Below are 22434 nucleotides of genomic sequence, written 5' to 3'. Positions count from 1 at the left end.
AACTAGGAGAAACGCGAGATTGCAAGATTTTAAATGAATAGTAGTTTTTCTCATACCTTTGTCAGTCTCTGTTGCTATGGTAGTTCGTTTTTGCTTCTTCCTTGCGAAATCTTTTGGCAATTCTTCGCCAGTAATGGTTTCCGCAAAGAACGTGAGTGAATTTCGAGTGATTTTGAGAGAGATTCAAAAAGAATGAGCAGTTTCATATGTGAAGAAGAAGGAACGTTTTTTCATAATGAAGCGCGAATGAATGTTAACGTTTTGGGAGGTTTGGGGCACGTGTATTTTACATTTCATTTAATGAGATTGGGTTTTTTTAGTATTGGACCAGCTTGGATGAACTTGGATACAAAATTATATGAATATGTAGCATGACTAAATTTTTATTAACCCACACCATCGTATAACTTAAACGCAATAAATTGTATTTATCTAACTGTTAAATTCCAAAATTACTATGGATACCTGAGGGTTTGGATAAAATTCACATCCTGATACTACTTGGTACTGTAGAACAAAGCCAACATTACTATTTTTCAGTCTTAAGCTATTATCAGAAATCTAAAAGCAACTTTGATAATTCCATAGCTGCTTGAATAGAGTAGAAATCTAAATGCATCTTTCTCTCTCGAGTCCACATCCAGAACTGCAAGAATATAGAACAAAACTTCAACCAGCCGAGAATTGCAAGTTTGAATTACATTTACACCAAGGTTGATCAAAATATCTATCAGGTTCAGTCTTACATTACTGCATAGTTAGTAGTAACCACTTACTAGTAACAGTTAAGTTTGCCCCATAGTTTAGCATAACACAAAGGCAAAAGACAAATAACACATCAACAAAATGTAGTTGCAAAAAAATTGGTTCAATGCCGAGAGATCAAGGAAGATATTAGTTTACGCCTTGAAAACCCCAGTAAGTATAGCTGTCCTGCGAACCAAATTCCTACAGAAACATGAAAATGCATCATTAATAAACAGGATTTATGATGATTGGTGTCCAAATATTTTTTCTCCATTAGTACAAAACTTTTACCCCCTGAGATAACTTCCTAACATATATGTAAAGTAACTACTGATTATGTGCGCAATTTTCAATTAAGCTAGCTATTACACAAGTGACACTTTTTTTTCCAAAAGAAAAACAATTCATAACTACTTTCAAAACCAAATGAAAGAAAACTTAATTTGAAGCATTCTAGTAATTAGTAATGGTGATTTAAATGAATTCATTCATTGTAATGCAAAATCATCAAGAACATGGAGATACCAGCTGACTTAGTCGATGCTCAGGAGGAGTATCCCGCTCTATATTTGCAAGGTCGATGTCAAGATTTTGGCCGTCTTCAATATCCTTCTGATGCTCTGGTCCTGCAGGAGCAAGCTTTTGACACTCCTCAATATCCTTCTTCAGATGCTCTGGTCCTAGATGAGCATACACAGATAGACCGGTTTGGTTCTTATCATTTTCATCGTCTTTGTTGGAAGATTGGCTGTGAAATATATCTTCGCAGAGAGTTAATGCTTCAACGAGTTGTTGTGAATCTAATAGATTCTGTGAATCACTATCCCACCACAGTTGTCCTTCATAAGCATTAGTTTCCTTGTTGTCCATCCCTTCATTTTCTTGTGTCTCCAGTACTGGTGGATTAGCTTTCGCAGATTCTTCACAGTCAGCTTGAATTTCATCTAAGCAATCCATCTAAGGGTATAATTTTTTTTTTTAAAAAAAAAAAGAAACATAGAACGGGAATAATCAACTTCTGTTAGTGCAATTTTCAGATTCCACAGAACTATATCATCAAATTATATGTCAAGATTATATGCTTAGGGCAGTTTCTGGGAAAAGGCAAAAAAGGAGGCAAGATATGATTGCAAAATAACTGTTCAGTATTCAGAATTTCAAGCACGAGAGTTCAATGAGATGTAGAGTTAAGCAAAAAGCTTCCTTTCTTAATCAAACTAACATCACAAGATGAATCAAGGGACAAAGACTACTTAAAAGTGGAATACAACAAATCAATTTTAGGCTTTCGCTTTATTTCTACTTTCATATAAATTGTACAACTATCATAAAAGACTTCAATGGCAAGCAATAATAACTTGAGACAGAAAAACAGCTAAGACAAGAAGTATCTAATGCAGAACTAATGGTGATTCTTTTAGCAGGTAGAATCATCGATATTTACTTTGAGAAAATAGGTTTCGAACTTTATAAATGAAAAGAAGTACTTCCAACAAATCCATCATCCCCCCCCCCCTTTTCTTTTCCCCAAAGAAACAAAAGAATATTATAAAGTTGCATCCATTTTCTGACAGATCTCGCTCCAATAACAAAAGAAAAAACACGCAATATGAAAATGATCACAGCAAAATGATAACAGAAAACAGATTCTGATATTCAATAGCAGGAAAACATTGAAGGTTTTACCTCAGGAAAAGCAAGTGCTTCTTGCCCTAGGTCTAGATCCAGGCCTAGATCTGAATCTTGCCTTTCATTACGAGGAGGCTCAGGAGTCGTGGATTTGGGAGTGACTGGATCTACTTTCGCAACTGTTGCATTCTTACTTTCTGCGGCTTCAGGTATATCCTGGTCTTCTTTATAAAAAACTTTAGAAATAACATATTCTCCTTCCTTTTCATCTTCTTCTGTCCCAAGGTGATATTGGTGCATAACCCAATTAGTTTTCTCTGACTTTCCTCCTCTCACCGCATTTGTATATAAAACCATGATTTTTTTGCAACCCTTTTGAACCCCGTTCAGGGTGATCAGTTTAGTCCTTCCAGTCTTGTGCCAACGAACGTCATCCTGACCATGTACTTTTCGACGCTTTCGAGTGCCGGTATTATAAGCCTTTATTGCTCTGTGGAAGAAATGTGAGGCCCTTCCGTCTTGCTTGACACCTAAATTTTAATCGCAACATATCATATTGATTGAAAATCAAATAAGAATTCAACTATGAATAAAACTTATGTGCTACAAACCAGGTAAATGTTGAGGATGAGTATAACAAATTCCATCATCCACTTCAAGGGTAGTAATAAACTCATCAATGAAAGGATGAGGTTTTAAATTTCCTACACCAGCTTTTACAAGCAAGTGCCAGATTATCTCTTGATCTGACGGATCAAATTTAACCCCTTTTGGTAAGCCAGGCCACTCTTGAGTTACCTAACAACAGGAAGTTTATGTTAAATCATCTATAAATTTTTAAGTGCCATTATTTGTGAAATAGAAAGGATTAAGTTTGAACTATCAAACCAATATCTTTTAACTTTATTGGTAATAAACTTTCTAAACATATTTCTGAAGAATGGCATATAACTTTATCATGAAGAAGAAAATAAAATACTAGAAGTACCAAAGTGGTGATTGAAACATGTTCCAACTTTTGTGCCAAAAGCATGGTGGATTAAGCCAATTTAACAGGTTCAACTCATATTGGCATATGCAAAATTTAGAGAAGCAATGGAATTCCATTAATTTTGACCTTGACGTGAAGGCATTACCCTTAATGCAGTTGATAAGTTATCTTCACACTTACATGAATATCAAGCAATACCGGTCCTTTGAACCAACGCTTAAACTGGTAATATGCAATTTTCTACAAAAGAAATTATACTTCCAAGCAGATCATGTTTAGTTTGAAGTTGAAACCATTAATTCCCATGTAACAAAGACCACTCAATAGATCACAAACTAGCATACAAAATGATGTTACTTAAATACATGAAAATATAAAATTTATATTTCTGAAAGGCCAAAATATAAAAATAGAAAGAAAAAAAAAACAATTATCATGAAATCTAATCAGAATTAAGTTTAAAAAGAGAGAAGGGGGGGGGGGGGGGTCAGACATACATCACTATTGTCAATAGGATGATGACAATTCGGGCAAATCCTGGTAGGATTGGTTTTCCAAATAACTTCGTTAGGATCACAAGCTCCTGAAGCACTCTTGATTTTGGTTGCAATTCTGCTTTTGTCCACCAACCATGATGCTCTGCATAAAAATATAAGAGCCACAAAGTTATAGAAGTCTATGACCATGTATAGATTCTAACATCCCGAAGAAAAACGAAACAATAAATCAAAATGATCATGAGTCCTCTATGGCAAAGGAATAGCAAAATAGATAAAACAATGAGTCATAAAAGTCCCAATCACCAGACTCCTCTTATTTTTCTACAAAGATGGCTTGGTAACATAGAGAAAGAAACAATGCAATCTATGATCACCTCACCACCAAAAAAGGAACTGATACTTATCAAGAAATGCATATGTTCATTGTACCAATTTTAAGCAACCTAATAAATTTCAGAACTTGGAACAAACATACGAACACAAAGCTCACACATACACATACACAAAATTGCCACTCATTACGTTATTAAGTGAACTCAAAAGTCAAAACTGACAAAGATAATAAAGCAAGAAAAACAATGTGAAACTCAAAAATTGTAAGAACTAATTCTTATGGCACACACTACCATAAATGCATATTATCAAATGGGTAAAAATAATACAAGAAATAGAAACCCCAACTTTCAGTAGCTTTCATGATCATCCATTTATCTTTCGATCATAGAACAGTCAACAAAGTGGAAACGAACTCCAAGTAAAAAATTTTATCCCAAAAAAAAAAAATAGAAAAAAGGAAGTCATTTTGCCCATAAAACTAACTAATCCCATTAAATCCGTTCACTTTTCTTTCAATCAATGAACAGAAAATCGCCAAGACGACCAACACAACTAAGAAATCTCACCAAGCCGCAAAAAAGGTATAATTTTCCACATGAACAAGGTAACCCCACTTCTAATATAGAATGAAAGTGGAAAAATAATCTCTCTCAGTTCACATAGTATTGCTACGAAACGATGTGCGGATAAAAGAATGGATTTTGATGATCAAACATAGTAGGGTACATACCCTGCCATCGAACGAAGACTGGTTTTTGATGATTCAAACCAATGTCACAAATTCAAAAGCAGGTCTGTCTCTTTCTGTCTGAGAAACATCCAAATGATACAAATAAAAAGAAGCCCAAAATTTTGTGTGTGTCGGATGCGCTCTTTTTTTAATTTTTTTATTTATAATCTTAAAAAATTAAAACAGAAAATAAACAAACATTATTTTTATTTTTTAAATGTAAATAAAATTTATTTTCTAAAAAAATAAAAAATTATGAAATGATATGAAAATTAGGGCAATGTACCTGTTACGATGGGTAACCGGAGATTAACAGGATGGACTCGCTACGGCTGTCCCAATCGTCTGAAGAGGGAAGCCTTCGAAGGAAATCACGTTCCTGGGCCTCCGTCCGACTTGTGAATACGAGTGAATGGGGGGTGGTACCTGTAAAGACACTCCGATGCCTAAGTTAGCAAGGGAGTAAGCAGGTCTAGAGAGTATTGGGACTTAGAGATACCTGAGGGGTGTCAGTGTATTTATAGTGGTGAGCCAATAACCACCGTTGAAGTAGTTCCACCTTTTTAAGGTGGATAACTGTCCCTTTATCTTAGGGAAGTTGAGATATGGCTCTTGGAAGTGGGTTGAGAGATTTTAGGGACAGTTACTCATTCGAATGAGTGTTTATCTGCCAACCAATCTTCGTCCCCGACTTCTTTAGAGCAAGTCGTGTCAAGAACCGACTTCTACAAGGGAAGGTCGGTGTAGGGTGAGGCTCAATCCTTTGGGTTGGGCCTTTCATTTGGACTTGGGTCGTAGCGTTGGGCCAGGGGTATGAACAGTGCCCCTACTCGAGCTAAATTTCTTTTAAGAGTTGGGGTCGAGTATGTAACTCCGGACTGTAGCCGACCTGATAAGGAACCGACGTGATGTTTCAGAACTGACGTGTTTTAAAAATTCTCAACAGTCACGTCTAATCAAATGTCGCGTCTGTTAGGGATTTGTGTATTCATACGCGGGGATCAGTTACATTGGGAATGGTGCCTCTCTTTAAATGACGGCTTCCGTTTTTACCATTATGCCCCCAACGTTTTTATAAATACTTTCCCTCTTTTTCCTTGCTTCGTTTCTGAAAACTTTCACACTTCCTCTCCTCTGTTCGGAAGAAGCTCTTGTTCGAAGGAATTCACATTTCTCTGCCCCTATCCTTTTTTCAAGCAAAGGTTAGTTTTTCTCTACTCTCTTTTTATGAAGTGCTTTCGTTTGCATGTTTTCATTTTAGAGAGGAGGGTAGGCTTCTAGTGATTCTAGTGATTCTGTTTTGTTTGATTCCAGGCCCTTTAGAGACCCTTGTTTTTTTTATCCTTTTTCGTTTTTCCTTTGTAGGTTTCGTCATACCTTTTTAGGAAAGAATGTCTTCTATAGAAACCCTTGCTCAATGGGTGGACGTTACTGTTCTGGGGGAGGAATCCTTTGTAGATACTGACTTTATTACCAATCTCCATACTCATCATAGAATTTGTACTTCTGATGAGGATGAGCCGAAGTACGAGTTGATGGTCCCGGGTCCAGAAGACCGGGTTTGCTTCACGAGGGCTGCTGAGGCAGCTCCTCATTTTTTCTATATGTATGAGAGCATGATTACCCGTTTGGGTGTTTTTCTTCCTTTTTCTGATTTTGAAATAGCCGTCTTACGTCACTGCCGTGTTGCTCTTACCCAACTTCACCCAAACTCTTGGGATTTTCTGAAAATTTACCAGTTCATCAGCCATGCTTTGGACTTTCCGACTTCTCTGAGAATTTTCTTTTTCCTCTTTCATATGACTAAGCCCTTTAGTGGGAAAAATAACAAACAGCAGTGGGTGTCTTTCCGAGCTATACAAGGTCGGAGAGTCTTCACCTTTTTTGACGAATCCTTTTACGATTTCAAAAATTATTTTTTCAAAGTTCAAGTTGTAGAGGGTCACCACCCCTTTTTTCTGGATGAGAATTCTTCTCCTCGCTTTCCTCTGTACTGGTTAGAGGCCTCCCCCTGTGAGAAATATAGTTTGGATGACTTGGATGAAGTGGAGGCAGCCATTGTGGGGTTCCTCCGAGAAGTGTGGGGGAGGGCCCCTATCTGGATACAAAAAAGTTTCTCCAGGGGTCTCCGACCTTTGTCCAGACACAACTAGGTAGCTTTTTGTTTGTTTATATTTTTCGACTTGTTTCTTCCGACTTGTTTTACTGATTTTAGCTACCTAATTATTTTTTACAGAGATGGCGAAGAAGAATTTCATGGAGTCTTACCAGAGAGTTCAGGAGGCGAAAGCGAGGTCCCGTGCCAGAGTCGGCGGCGCCAGGGTAATTGGTCCTTCTCTTCCTTCTCCTCCCCCTTCTTCCCACAATTTGGGGACCCCTTCCCGACCTATTGTCCTTTCTTCCTCAACTTCTTCTCAGCCGTCCCCTCCTCCCCGATCTTCCCCTGAGCCAGAAAAGAAGAAGCGCAAGACTTTAGAGTCTGGCTCTTCTTTTGAAGGTGAGGCTAAAGTGGATGCGCCTCAGTTTATTCGGAAGTATATCTATCCTCATACTCGTATAGGTATGGATGATGCTTCCGTTCGAAACCACCTTACTATTCTGGCTCAGGAGAGTATCAGGGCGGCTGGGGTGTGTACAAAGTTCCTAGATATTTTTCAGAAGGTTCCCCTCAGCTCTTTGAGTTCAACCTCGAGGATTGAAGAGCTGGAGGGGAGGCTTCTCTTATATCAAGGGCAGGAGAAGGTGCTGAGGGAGGAGGTCGCCAAATTGAAGGAAGAGAGGGATGGCCTCCAGGAGAGGGAAAGGAAGTTGCAGGCCCAATATTCCATGGCGGAGGGCCTGAGGGAGAAGGCGCAGGAGAGCTATTCGAGTCTGTTCGAGGATCTCGTGGAGGTGAAGAAGGATTTGATGAAAGCTCAGGAGGCCTATACCAAGTTGGAGGACTCCATTGCTGACGGGGCTGAAGAAGCATGGAGGATCTTTAAGGAACAGGTCGGGGTTCTTGCTCCCGACCTGGATCTCTCTCCTTTGGATCCGGATAAAATTATGGTCGACGGAGCTATCATTTCTCTTCCCTCCCCCCATTATGTCACCGAGTCTGAGCTAAAGACTCGGGGGCAGAGGATAATGGAGTCTCCTCCACGACCAAAAGATGCCCCGAGTTCTTCGAAGGCTCCTGGAACTTCCACCCCATCTCCTATGGACACTTCTCTTCCTGGTCCTGATGGCGCTTTCCGTAACTCTGGTGATGCTCCGACTACTCTCCCTGACTTTGGTGGTGACGTCCTTCTCAGCTAAAAAATTTCTTGTGGCTATATGGGGGCCCGGCTTGTGGGCCCTCCTTTTTAAACTATTTATTTTTATATTTGTGGTTGGTACTTTACTGACATTCTCTTTGGCCTTTTATGGCCGCTAACAAAAAATACCCTTTTTTGGATAAGGGTTTAAGTTACCTTTCTCTGTTTGTTGTGCGCATGCTTTTCTGTTTTGGGTTTCGAAGAAAAACCTTTTTGGATCTTTGTTTTGAAAAACCTTTTTCTTGGCTGACTGTCCCTTTCTTTAAGTTTTCCTTAGTAACTTGGGACAGCCTTTTGCCTTAGTGCTTTTACTAGGTTTACTGATCTCTTTTTTGGTATTCCTTATACTCAACTTTTTGATTTATTGAGTTCTTATGACTTAGGTTATTTTCGTGATGCGTTTTCTTTGTTTCTCGGTTTTTCCGACTTATGAATCGGATTTTCCGAGTTTCTCACGATCAACTTTTATAACCTCTTTACACCGACTTGTACCTCGTCATTTCATCCTGACGACCATCTAGGTCGGTTCATGAGATTTTCACGCTTTGTCGAGCTTAAGTCAGAGCGTTTCATAGAAAGAAAGAAAAACGAGAAGGAATTTATAAGAGATTAAAAGATCTTTATTTATTTGCGAAGATACTTTTACTGCTACTAAGGGTTTTTTGCTATCTATGATCCCTTAGTCTCTACTGTGATGCCTCGTTAAAAACCCCTCTTCAGAAAAACCCTTTTCTTTTTTGGGAAAAAATCATGAAGTTGGGAAAAGAGTACATCAGGGAGTAGAGTTCGCTTTTAACTATAGTACCTTTTCATGTTACAAGCATGCCACGACCTTGGTAACTTGGTGCCGTTTAGGTCGGTCACCTTATAATAATCTTTTCCTAAGACCTCACTAATTTTGTATGGTCCCTTCCAATTAGCAGCAAGCTTTCCTTCCCCCGTTTTGTTGACTCCAATGTCATTTCTGATCAAGACCAAATCGTTTGGGGTGAAACTCCTTCGAATGACTTTTTTGTTGTACCTGGTAGTCATCCTTTGTTTCAATGCTGCTTCTCTTATCTGGGCTTGCTCTCAGACTTTGGGGAGCAATTCAAGCTCCTCTTTGTGCCCCTGTATATTTTCGACCTCATCATGGAGGATCACCCTTGGACTTTGTTCACTGATTTCTACTGGTATCATGGCTTCTACGCCATAGACAAGTCGGAAGGGTGTTTCTCCTGTGGCAGATTGTGGCGTCATCTGGTAAGCCCATAACACTTGTGGGAGCTCCTCATCCCAAGCTCCTTTTGCATCTTGTAGTCTTTTCTTTAGTCCTGCCAGTATGACTTTGTTAGCTGCCTCGCCTTGTCCATTTGCTTGTGGATGTTCCACCGAGGCGAACCGGTGTTTGATCTTCATACTGGCTACTAGGCTTCTGAAGGTAGAGTCGGTGAACTGGGTTCCATTATCTGTAGTTAATGGAATAGGGTATCCCATACCTTGTGATGATATTTTTGTAGAGGAACCTCTGACTTCTCTGGGCTGTGATGGTGGCTAATGGTTCTGCTTCTATCCACTTTGTGAAGTAGTCTATTCCCACAATTAAGTATTTGACTTGTCCTGGGGCCTGGGGAAAAGGACCTAACAGATCAATTCCCCATTTTGCGAAGGGCCATGGAGAAGTTATACTGATGAGCTCCTCGGGAGGAGCCACGTGGAAATTTGCATGCATCTATTTGGGAAATTTTTTGCCTGATTATTTGAAGCTGGGAATTCAAATTTGAGGGAGACCTCTATTTGGGTTCCCCGTTCATTAACCAGTATTATGCTTGCACCGCTTCCTGTCTTGTTTGAGGATTCATCTACGTATAGTTCCCACATAGTTGGTTTTTTCTCTTGGTCTCCCGCGTACTCCGCTATGAAGTCGGTGAGGAATTAGGCTTTGATTGCTGTCCGAGTTTCGTACTTTAAGTCGAACTCGGAGAGCTCTATCGCCCACTAAACCATTCTTCCTGCAATATCCGTCTTTCGGAGGATTTGCTTCATAGGTTGGTTCGTTCGGACTCTTATCGTGTGGGCTTGGAAGTAAGGTCGTAACCTCCGTGAGGCTATTACTAAGGAGTAAGCAAACTTCTCTAGTTTGTGGTACCTTAGTTCGGGGCCCTATAGAACTTTGCTGGTGAAGTACACTGGATGTTGTCCGACCTCATCCTCTCTTATCAAGGCTGATGCGACAGCTTTGTCTGCTACACACAAATATAGGACGAGGTCTTCCCCAACTAGAGGTCGGGTTAGGATTGGAGGTTGGCTCAAGAATCTTTTGAACTCCTGGAACGCTTCTTCGCATTCTGGAGTCCATTCGAACTAGCATCCCTTTCTTAGTAGAGAGAACAGTGGAAGGGATTTTAATGCTGACCCTGCCAAGAACCTGGAGAGGGCTGCAAGTCGGCCATTCAGTTGTTGAACCTCTCTTAAGCAAGTCGGGCTTTTCATTTCTAGGATGGCTTTGCACTTGTCGGGATTTGCTTCGATCCCCCTTTGGGTTAGCATAAATCCTAGAAATTTTCCTGCCTCCACTGCGAAGGTGCATTTTGCGGGATTTAGCCTCATCCCATGCGACCTTATGGTGTTGAAAACTTGCGAAAGGTCTGTTAAGAGGCCGGTTTCTTCCCGGGTTTTCACCAGCATGTCGTCTACGTAGACCTCCATTAAGTTCCCGAGGTGGGGAGCGAACACCTTGTTCATCAGCCTTTGGTATGTGGCCCCTGCGTTTTTTAATCCAAATGGCATGACCACGTAGCAGTAGTTTGCTCTGGGCGTGATGAATGATGTTTTTTCTTGATCCGACCTGTACATCGGAATCTGGTTGTATCCCGAGTAGGCATCCATAAACGACAAGTATTGGTGCCCCGAGCTGGAATCCACTAAAGTATCAATGCTTGGGAGCGGATATGGGTCTTTGGGACATGCCTTATTCAGGTCGGTGTAGTCGACGCACATCCTCCACTTGCCGTTTTGCTTCTTGACTAGCACTACATTCGCTAGCCATGTTGGATATTTAACTTCTCTGATGAAGCCGGCTTCTAGGAGTGCTTGTACCTGCTCCTCCACCGCTTAGGCTCGTTCCGGGCCGAGCTTACGCCTTCGCTGTTGTACAGGTTGGGACCCTGGATATATTGAGAGCCTGTGGGACATAAGCTCGAGGTCTATCCCTGGCATGTCGGAAGCTTTCCAGGCAAAGAGGTCATAATTGTCCTTTAAAAGCTTTGTCAACCTTTGCTTTAAGTTTTCTTCTAGGTTGGCTCCTATGTTGGTATTTTTTCCTTCCTCTTCGCCGACCTGTATTTCTTCAATTTTTCTTCCTGGTTGTGGCTGTAGCTCTTCTCTGGCTCTTACTCCGCCGAGCTCTGTGGTGTGGACTTCCTTGCCTTTTTCTCTCAGGTAGGGGTGCACAGACCCGGACCGGCCCCGAAGGAATTTGGGCCGCGAAGACCCGGACCCGAAGTGACCCGGGGTGGACCCGGGGAAAAAAATGAAATCAGAAAGGGAAGTGAAGCCGGGACCGGGCCATGGCTCGGGTCACCCGGACCCGGCCCGGTGGCCCGGCCATATTACACACACACAAACGCGTTACAGCGTTACAGGTTTGAGGTTTCTAATTAGGGGCTAGGGCAACACAGAACACGCATCGTGCCTCCTTCAGCAGCTCAGCGCCTCAGCCCTCAGCCATTGAGGCTCACCCCCACACCCCAAGTCCCCACTCCGGCACTCCCCACGCCCCACTCCGGCTCTGGCAGTCGCCATTCCCCACGGCGCAGGCCGATCCGGTGACCCTGACCTCATCTTCTCTCCCCACGGCCCACACGGCCCACTCCGAGTCTCGCGGCACGCACCACGCAGTCGCCGACTCCTCCCTTTCTCATCTCTTCACAACCCTCCGTGTTTCACCCCAGTCACCGCCGCTCTTCGTTCGACGGACGACAGTGACAACGTACGGTGCTGCCCTGCTTCTCGGCGACGTTGCTCTGCTCTGCTCTGCTAGTCCTGCTCCCTCTGCTCTGCTCCCTATGCTCTGCTCTCTTCTCCGGTCTTCTGCTCAGGTAAGTAATTAATTTTATTATGTTATTAATATTCTAATTAAGGATTAGGGTTTTTGATAAACAGAATTTGTGAATTTTGGTTGTAGGTGTTGATTTTCATTATTAGAACTCTGATTAGGTGTGGCTGTTGATGTGTGTTTAGCTTATTTTTTGTTCTGATTCACTGTTTACTACTGATTTCTGGTGTACTAATTCTTTACTGAGTAGGTGTGGATTTACTGATTCTTTACTGATTAAGTGTGGGTGTTGATGTGTGTTAATTGATTTGTTTAGCTGATTAGTTACTGATTATTTTGTTCAGTTGTTCTTATATGACAAGTTGAGCTGAACTATATTGTACAGGTGCATTGGACCATAACATTTATCAGAGCGAAGGTTCACCTGCACCAGAAGATCCAGAGACAGCCAAGAAAGTAAAATTGCTGAATGAGAGTATGAAGCAAAGCTTGGTTTAAGGTAATCCAGCACTAACCATTTTGGTATTTTGCACAATGAAGCTGCACACACGCATTCACATGTTCATATTTTGAGAGTATGAAGCAAAGCTTGGTTTAAGATGTTTGGCATTGTTTGGTCACAAAGAGGGATTGTTAGTGTAATATGGTGAAGAGAAAGATTGGATATTGTATAATCCTTATTCTGCCTTCTAGTGTTTGTTTGGTTGATGATTAATTGTATGTAAGCATCTTTTTTTAGTGTAATATGGTGAAGATATTTAACCATACCTTTAACTCCCATGATAGGGAGATTATTACAAAGTAATCACGATTTATTAGTTGCATTTTAATAATTGGTAGTTATTTGATCTTCTTGTGTTACATTAAATGACTAAATGTTACAATCTCAATCCCTTCTATCCAGATACAATGATTAGATTAAGGATGTAATGAAAAGTGATAGTAGATAAAAAGCAGGAACATAGTGAATAATATAAAAAGGAAAGAATCTGTTAGTGACATTGGTGACACCCATTTGTGCTAACACAAGAAATGCTCATCGATTCCTTACAAGAATCTGTTATGATAATTAGTTACTGATTTTGTACTGATTTCTAAATTTTTACTTGTGTTTACTGTGTATTTACTGATTATTGTTGAATTTGTTCTTGATTTTGTTTGTTTAGGTAACGAACAATGGGAGGAGGAGATAATTGCATTCCTTCAGAAATTATAGAGGAGAATAAAACAATGGAAATTGAAGCTGAAAATGTTGTTGTTCCTGCTGTTGATGCTGCCACAACTCCTGCTGAACCAGAAGCTAATGAAGAAAATTCTGATGAAAAAATGGAGAATCCAGAAGCTGCTCGAACAAGGGGAAAGAAATCGTATGTTTGGCAGCATTTTACTCAACTTCCGTTAACTGAGACAAAGGGACTGCACCAAGCTAAATGTAATCATTGCCAGAAAAAATACGGTTGTCATCCTACTAAACATGGCACAAATTCTCTAAATAAGCATTTAAAGAGTGCTCATAAGTGGATATTTACTAAAGCGGGGAAGAAGGGTACACTTCATGGGTACATGCCCAAAATTGAAGAAGAGGATCTATGCAATGCTTTTAAGGGTTATAACTTAGAAGATTGTAAGAAGTCTGTAGCTGAGTTTGTTGTACTTGATGAAATGCCATTTAAAGTTGTCGAGGGGATTGGGTTTCGTAGGATGTTAAATCGATTTGAGCCAAGATTTACGGTACCATCTAGGATGACAGTCTCAAGAGATTGCTTTCAACTTTATTTAGATGAGAAAAAAAGGCTAAAAGAATGGTTGGCAAAGTCATGTGCTCGGGTTTGTTTGACAACAGATTGCTGGACATCAAATCAAAACTATACTTATATGAGCTTGACTGCACATTTTGTTGATGAAGAATGGATGTTACAAAAGAGAATTATAAATTTCTGTCAAATTGAGAACCACAAGGGTGACACTGTTGGAAGAGAAATCGAAAAATGCTTGAGAGAGTGGGGAATTGAAAAAGTCTTTACAATCACAGTGGATAATGCAACTTCGAATGATGGAGCTATTACTTATCTTCAAAGGAAATTAGGTGCAAGAGGTGGGTTGGTGTGTGGAGGAAAGTATATGCATGTGAGATGCTGTGCTCATGTTCTTAATTTGGTAGTGAATGAAGGAATTAAAGAGCAACACACTTCAATTGAAAGCATTAGAAATGCTGTAAGGTATGTTAGGTCCTCTCCTCAAAGGACTAAAAAATTTAAAGATGCCATTGAGGCTGAATTAATTGAATCTAAAAGTCTTGTGTGCTTGGATGTTCCAACTAGGTGGAATTCTACCTATCTAATGTTGGAACATGCCGAGAAATTTGAAAAAGCTTTTGATAGACTTTATGATCAAGAACCTGATTTTCTTAGATGGTTTGGAGAGGATAGTGGGGGAAAAAAGAAAATTGGTCCACCTACACCCCTTGATTGGCAACATGCTAGGTTATTCATGGATTTTTTGAGAGTTTTCTATGAGATAACTTTGACTTTCTCATCTTCCTTGCATGTTACATCTAACATATGTTTTCATGAAATTGCATCTGTTGCTTCTCAATTAACATCTTGGAGCCATAATCAATCTGATTTGTTAGGAAGTATGGCATGCTCTATGAAACATAAATATGATAAATATTGGGGACCGGTTGACAAATTTAATCCATTGTTACTTGTTGCTGTTGTATTGGATCCTCGGTACAAATTAGATTATCTCTGTTGGTGTTTGGAGGATGTCTATGATAAGGAAGTATCTACTAGCATGACTGGTGTTGTTAAACTCACATTAGATGCATTGCATAAGTTTTATGAAAAAGAGGTTGTCGATGATAAAGGAAGGGATGATGGTGGAGATTCATCTAGTATTGTATTGGATGACAATATTAAAATCTCAGCTGGTGCCAAGGGCGTTTCTGAAAATCGAGTGAATATGTGGAAGAAACAAAAAAGAGAGAAGGCTAATGCAGATAGCAAGTCAGATGTGGAGAGATATTTGGCCGAGGATACTGTGGAAGATGAGAATTTTAATATATTGACTTGGTGGAAAGTGAATGCTTCAAAATACAGGATTCTTTCTCTTATAGCCCGCGACATCTTGGGTATTCCGGTTTCAACTGTTGCTTCTGAATCATGCTTCAGCACCGGTGGACGTGTGCTTGATGTCTTTCGTAGCTCTTTGTCACCATTAATGGCTGAAGCTTTGATATGCACTCAAAGTTGGTTGTGCCCTTCTAAACAAGACGTTGGAGATCAAGAGTTTGATCAATTTGATAACAGTCAGAAAATTGTTGAAGGTACATTTATGATATCTTTATTATTTGTGACTTATTTATTTAAAGTAATAATCTTTTATATGAAAAATGAGTAATTTTATATGTTTTGTAGGTTTCACTAATGCATCCACATCACAAGGAACAAGTTGACAACATTAATGGCTATTGATAGAGGATGATTATTTTTATGTATTGTAAACCTTAACATTTTATTTGTATTGACTTAAATATTATTGTGTTATTTGTATTGATTTTAGACTAATGCATATTATTATGTTATTTGTATTGCCTTAAATATTTAGTGTTATTAGACAATATTAGTATTGGACTATTGATTGTGATGATGCTTTGGTATTGATTGTGATTATGTTTTAATTTTGAAGAAGGGTTGCTTATGGCCCGGTTATGGCCCGGTTTTCACCCGGTTTTTACCCGGTTTAATTGTGGCCCGAAAGACTGTTGGTTTCATCGGGTCTAGGGCCGGGTCTGGGTCTAATAAATAGACCCGGTCTATATTTCGGGCCGGGTCTGGGTCACCTCAGACCCGGCTTCACCCGGCCCATGTGCACCCCTACTCTCAGGTTCAGGCTTTCATTGTAGCATTTTCTTGCCAATTTCTGGTCTCTCCGTACCGTTGCTATCCCCGCATATGTCGGGAATTTCATGCAAAGATGAGGGTAGACACCACTACTCCGAGTCGATTTAGGGTAGCTCTGCTAATTAAGGCATTATATGCTTACCCCACATCGATGACTATAAAGTCTATGCTCAGAGTTTTGGATTTTTCTCCTTTTCCAAAGGTCGTGTGGAGGGGTAGAAATCCCAGTGGTTTTATTGGCGTGTCGCCTAGTCCATACAAGGTATCAGGGTAAGCTCTTAACTCCTTTTTATCCAGCCCTAGCTTGTCGAATGCTGGCTTGAAAAGGATGTCTGCTGAACTTTCTTGGTCTACTAAAGTTCTGTGGAGATGGGCGTTGGCTAGGATCATGGTTATCACCACTGGATCATCGTGTCCAGGAATTATTCCTTGCCTATCCTCCTTTGTAAATGAGATAGTAGGAAGGTCGGGTGATTCGCTCCCGACCTGGTAGACTCGCTTGAGGTGTCTTTTGCGGGATAACTTGGTGAGTCCCCCTCCCGCAAATCCTCCTGAGATCATGTGTATGTGTCTCTCGGGAGTTTGTGGTGGTGGATCTCTTCTGTCTCCATCATCTCGCTTTCTTTTCCCATGATAGTCCGACCTTTCCATGAGATATCTATCAAGTCGGCTTTCTCTGGCCAGCTTTTCTATCACATTTTTGAGGTTGTAGCAATCATTTGTTGAGTGACCATACATTTTATGGTACTCACAGTAATCACTGCGGCTTCCTCCCTTTTTATTTTTGATGGGCCTGGGAGGCGGCAGTCTTTCAGTATTACAGATTTCTCTGTATACATCCACTATGGAAACTTTTAGAGGAGTATAAGAATGATATCTCCTTGGTCTGTCGAGACCGACCACTTCTTTTTTCTTGGGCTCCCTTTCTTTCTCCTTTATCGCGTGGGGGTGCCCAAGTTGCCAACTCGGCTCTCGTAGTTTGGCGTTCTCCTCCATGTTGATGTACTTTTCTGCTCTTTCCTGTATATCACTCAAGGAGGTGGGGTGTCTTTTTGATATGGATTGTGAGAATGGACCTTCTCTAAGTCCATTTACTAGTCCCATGATGACTGCCTCAGTGGGCAGGTCTTAAATTTCCAAGCATGCTTTGTTGAACCTTTCCATGTAGTCTCGTAGAGGTTGTCCGACCTCCTGTTTTACTCCCAGGAGGCTCGGTGCATGCTTTACTTTATCCTTTTGGATGGAGAACCTCATCAAGAACTTTCTCGAGAGGTCCTCAAAACTGGTAACCGACCTTGGAGGGAGGCTGTCGAACCACTTCATCGCTGCTTTTGACAGGGTGGTCGGGAAAGCTTTGCAGCGAGTTGCATCAGAGGCATCAGCCAGATACATCCGACTTTTGAAATTGCTCAAATGATGCTTCGGGTCCGTGGTTCCGTCATAGAGGTTCATATCAGGACTTTTAAAGTTTCTTGGAACTTTTTTCCTCATTATGTCCTCACTGAATGGATCCTTTCCTCCCAAGGGCGACTCTTCTCGGTCGCCACGGGAGTCCTAACTTCTAAGGGAAGATTCTAGCTTTAAGAGTTTTTCTTCTAACTCTTTTTGTCGCTCTATCTCTTCCCTAAGATTTCGGTCCGCCTCTCATTGTCGCTCTAACTCCTGTTCCAGCTGTTCCAAACGACCTTGGTGGCCATGGACCAACCCCATTAGCTCGGCTGCATGGGGTGGCCCTTTCTTTCCCGATTCGCGTCCCTCTGAGGAGTTTACCTTTGGATTTTTTAACCCAGATGTGCCTTCTCTTTGTTGGTCGTTGGCTCCCTGGTGAAGAGTTAGGTCCGCGTCGTTGTTTCCGGTATCTAGGTTTTCTTGTTCGGAATCAGACGCTGTATGACCATCTTCGGGTGAATTATCTGCCATAACTGGTTGATCTCTCGGGTCCCCGGCAACGGGGCTAATGTTACGATGGGTAACCGGAGATTAACAGGCTGGACTCGTTAGGCTAGCCCAATCGTCTGAAGAGGGAAGCCTTCGAAGGGAATCACGTTCCTGGACCTCCGTCCGACTTGTGAATACGAGTGAATGGGGGGTGGTACCTGCAAAGACACTCTGATACCTAAGTTAGCAAGGGAGTAAGCAGGTCTAGAGAGTATTGAGACTTAGAGATACCTGAGGGGTGTCAGTGTATTTATAGTGGTGAGCCAATGACCACCGTTGAAGTAGTTCCACCTTTTAAGGTAGATAACTATCCCTTTATCTTAGGAAAGTTGAGATATGGCTCTTGGAAGTGGGTTGAGAGATTTTAGGGACAGTTACTCATTCGAATGAGTGTTTATCTACCAGCCAATCTTCGTCTCCAACTTCTTTAGAGCAAGTCGTGTCAAGAACTGACTTCTACAGGGGAAGGTCGGTGTAGGGTGAGGCTCAATCCTTTGGGTTGGGCCTTTCGTTTAGACCTGGGCCGTAGTGTTGGGTCAGGGTATGAACAGTACCTATATAAAATAAAAAAGAGAAATCTTTACCTGATTACAATATTTGCAAAGTGGTTACGTGAGTATCCTTTTTCATTATTATATAAACCGTGGGAGCTAACCACGGTTTTAAATTTGTGCATAAACCGTGGCAGCCTGGAACGATTTTCACTTGGGAAAGTTTGAGCATAAACCGTGGCTGCTCACCACGAATTATGAAGAAAAATTGCAAGCCATAAACCGTACTTGGTCACCACGGTTTACGAAGAAAAAACTGTAAATATAAAACCCTGTTGGCTACCACGGTTTATGCTTAGAGTAGTATAAATACATAATTGTTATTATTATTATTAATTTTATTTTTATTATTATTGGGAGTTGTTGTTATTATTATTATTATTATTATTATTATTATTATTATTGTTATTATTGTTATTGTTGTTATTATTAGTGTTATTGTTATTATTATTATTCATATTGATGTTATTGTTATCCTTCTTCATAATTATTGTTATTGTCGTTATTATTATTGTTATTACTATCATTAGAGAAAATAGAAAACGAATGTTAGTGGCCAAGCAAGTGTGCGTGATCATAAAACCCCCTAAATTACCACGGTTTATGCGTGTAGTAATATAAATACAAAATTCAGGGCAATTTACATAAATAAATTATTTGTCTCTCAAATTTACGCAATTGTATTGTTTCAAATATGAAGACGCAAATACATTGTTTCATATACCGAAACACATAATCCGCTATAACCAGCAGCGGATTACATGTGAATGGGGGACACAGAAACTGCTAGAGGTCGCGGTTTCTGTTTGTTGATGCTTGGCCATAAACCACTACTGCCAGTAGCGGTTTATGTGTATTGGGACACGTGCGTAAACCGCTGGAGGCAGCAGCGGTTTACGTTGAATATATATTTTTTGCAATTATATGATTTATATGGATAAAAAATGAAGTAATTTTTAAAGAAAAAATGTATACTTTAGTAAATTTTTTATTAAAAATAAATTATTTTATCATTCATGAGTTTTAGAAGGGATGAAGATAAAAAAAGAAATTAGTCTTAGTTTATATATTTTAGTACTTTGTGAGTACTCACTCCTTTGCTATTTAGTCTCATCTTAATAATAAATACAAATAAAAAATTATTACATACATATTTATATTTTTTATTTTATTCATCAAAATTATGATGTTATCACTATTATTTATCCAATCAATCAACTATAAAATACAAATAGTTTTTATTTTTTAAAATCTTAGAAAATATATGACCTTTTGAGTTATATGGCTAAAGTTTAAAGATGATTTTTTAAATACATATTAATTGATAAAATTTTATATTCTTATGAATTATTTTTATAAATTAAAAAAATAAAATTACTAATATTTATCAGAATAATTATACCTCTCTATCAACATAGATTTAATAAATATATAAAAATTTATATTTTAAAATTTAAAATTTAAAATTAATTTTATTTTAATTTTTTAAATATTTAAATAAAATACAATTTTAACAAAAGGCTTCTACAATTATAGAAAATATATATTATTTAGTCTTGGTTTATAAATTTTAAAAGAGATGAGAATAAAAAAAATTAGTCTTAGTTTATATAATTTAATATTTTGAGTATTGTATTTTTTTATTTGTAATTTAGTCTCACTTTTAATAATAAATACAAATAAAAAATTTATTACATGCATATTTATATTTTTTAAATTATACTGTGAAATGATAAATTAAATTTTTTTATTTATGATATTATTTAAATAGTATATACCATTAATTATTTGTTTTGTAATTATTTTTTTAGATAAATATTAGTTTTACTATTTGTTTTCATACTCAATGTAAACCGCTTCTGACTCCAGCAGTTTACGTACATGTACCAATACACATAAACCGTTACTGCAGTTTATGGCCAAGCATCAATAAACAGAAACCGCGACAGCCTCTAGCGGTCTAGCGGTTTCTGTGTTTCCCCATTCACATGTAATTCACTGCTGGCTATAGCGGATTATGTGTTTTGGTAAACCGCTGTTGGCAGTAGCGGTTTCTATAAATATATGAAACAATGTATTTGCATCTTCATATTTGAAACAATGTAATTGCGTAAATTTGAGGGGCAAACAATTTATTTATGTAAATTGCCCCAAAATTCACCTATCACATTGACTAAACTTATTTATTTACGTAAAGTTTGTTTATGGACTCAACAAATTTGTTTACATTTTAATACGATTTGAATTGTATTAGTATATTTTTATAAATTTTAATTAATTTAATTTTATTTAAATAATTAGATTTTTAAATTATAAAATTTGTATTAGTTTGTAATTTAAAATTTAAATAGATATAATTTAAATTAATGATTTATAAAATTGTATGTATTCGTATTATTTTGTACTCATATGGTTAGTTATATTTATTCGATTTTTAAAAAATACCAGTGGTTAATTTTTTTATTTAAATACATTCATATTATTTTCAAATTAAAAGAATATACTTATTTAAAATAATATGAGTACGTTGATTTAAATTTAAAAAATTTTAAAATAATAAGAATATGTTTATTTAAAATATTAAAATTTAAAATTTTAAATAAACTTACTAATATTAATTTTAAATTTTATTAAAATAATATAAATATGTTTATTTAAATTAAAAAATTAAAATAATAAAAGTACATTTATTTAAAATTTAATTTTAACATATTTCAAATTTTTTTTAAATTTTAAATAAATGTACTCTTATTATTTTAATTTTTAAATATAAATAAACATATTTGTATTATTTTAAATAAAATTTAAAATTAATAGTAGTAAGTTTATTTAAAATTTAAAAATTCAATATTTTAAATAAATATATTCTTATTATTTTAAAATTTTTTAAATTTAAATCAACGTACTCATATTATTTTAAATAAGTATATTCTTTTAATTTGAAAATAATATGAATGTATTTAAATAAATAAATTAACCACTGGTATTTTTTAAAAATCGAATAAATATAATTAATCATATGAGTACAAAATAATACGAATACATACAATTTTATAAATCTTTAATTTAAATTATATCTATTTAAAATTTAAATTACAAACTAATACAAATTTTAAAATTTAAAAATCTAATTATTTAAATAAAATTAAATTAATTAAAATTTATAAAAATATACTAATACATTTCAAATCGTATTAAAATGTAAACAAGTTTGTTAAGTCCATAAACAAACTTTACGTAAATAAATAAGTTTAGTCAATGTGATAGGTGAATTTTGTATTTATATTACTCCACGCATAAACCATGGTAATTTAGGGAATTTTATGATCACGCACACTTGCTTGGCCACCAACATTAGTTTTCTATTTTCTCTTATGATAGTAATAATAATAATGAAACAATAACAATAATAATAACGACAATAGCAATAATTACTAAGAAGGATAACAATAACATCAATAATAATAATAATAATAATAATAATAATAATAATAATAATAATAATAATACTAATAACAACAATAACAATAATAACAATACCAACAGGAATAATAATACTAACAATAACAATAATAATAATAATACTAACAACTCCCAATAATAATAAAAATAAAATTAATAATAATAATAACAATTATGTATTTATACTACTCTAAGCATAAACCGTGGTAGCCAACAGGGTTTTATGCTTACAGCTTTTTCTTCATAAACCGTGGTGACCAAGTACGGTTTATGGCTCGTAATTTCCCTTCATAATCCGTGGTGAGCAGCCACG

General features: G+C 37.7%; 2 protein-coding genes across 3 annotated transcripts; one reads left to right on the top strand and one right to left on the bottom strand.

Annotated features, from left to right (window-relative positions):
* Nucleotides 1-657: 657 nt before the first annotated feature.
* LOC107640835 (SUPPRESSOR OF GAMMA RESPONSE 1) lies at nt 658-5072 on the bottom strand. 2 transcript variants are annotated; one of them, XM_088488630.1, is made up of 7 exons: nt 4934-5054; nt 3865-4006; nt 3548-3607; nt 2988-3174; nt 2434-2906; nt 1273-1704; nt 658-948 (listed from the first exon to the last, which is right to left on the bottom strand). In XM_088488630.1, exons 1-7 carry the CDS (start codon nt 4939-4941, stop codon nt 895-897), a joined length of 1356 nt encoding a protein of 451 aa, XP_088344756.1. In that variant the 5' UTR covers nt 4942-5054; the 3' UTR covers nt 658-894. The 2 variants fall into 2 exon arrangements, with proteins under 2 accessions (XP_088344756.1, XP_088344757.1); XM_088488631.1 differs by lacking the exon at nt 3548-3607 and having other exon boundaries at nt 4934-5072.
* Nucleotides 5073-15061: 9989 nt separating this feature from the next.
* LOC148565560 (uncharacterized) lies at nt 15062-15722 on the top strand. The gene is made up of 2 exons (XM_088486181.1): nt 15062-15593; nt 15685-15722. Exons 1-2 carry the CDS (start codon nt 15062-15064, stop codon nt 15720-15722), a joined length of 570 nt encoding a protein of 189 aa, XP_088342307.1.
* Nucleotides 15723-22434: the final 6712 nt, after the last annotated feature.

This window comes from Arachis ipaensis, chromosome B5, assembly GCF_059453495.1.
Source record: "Arachis ipaensis isolate K30076 ecotype BB chromosome B5, ASM5945349v1, whole genome shotgun sequence".
NCBI lineage: Eukaryota > Viridiplantae > Streptophyta > Magnoliopsida > Fabales > Fabaceae > Arachis > Arachis ipaensis.
Note: the sequence above shows the minus strand (reverse complement) of the source record. Positions and strands in the feature narration are given on the sequence as shown.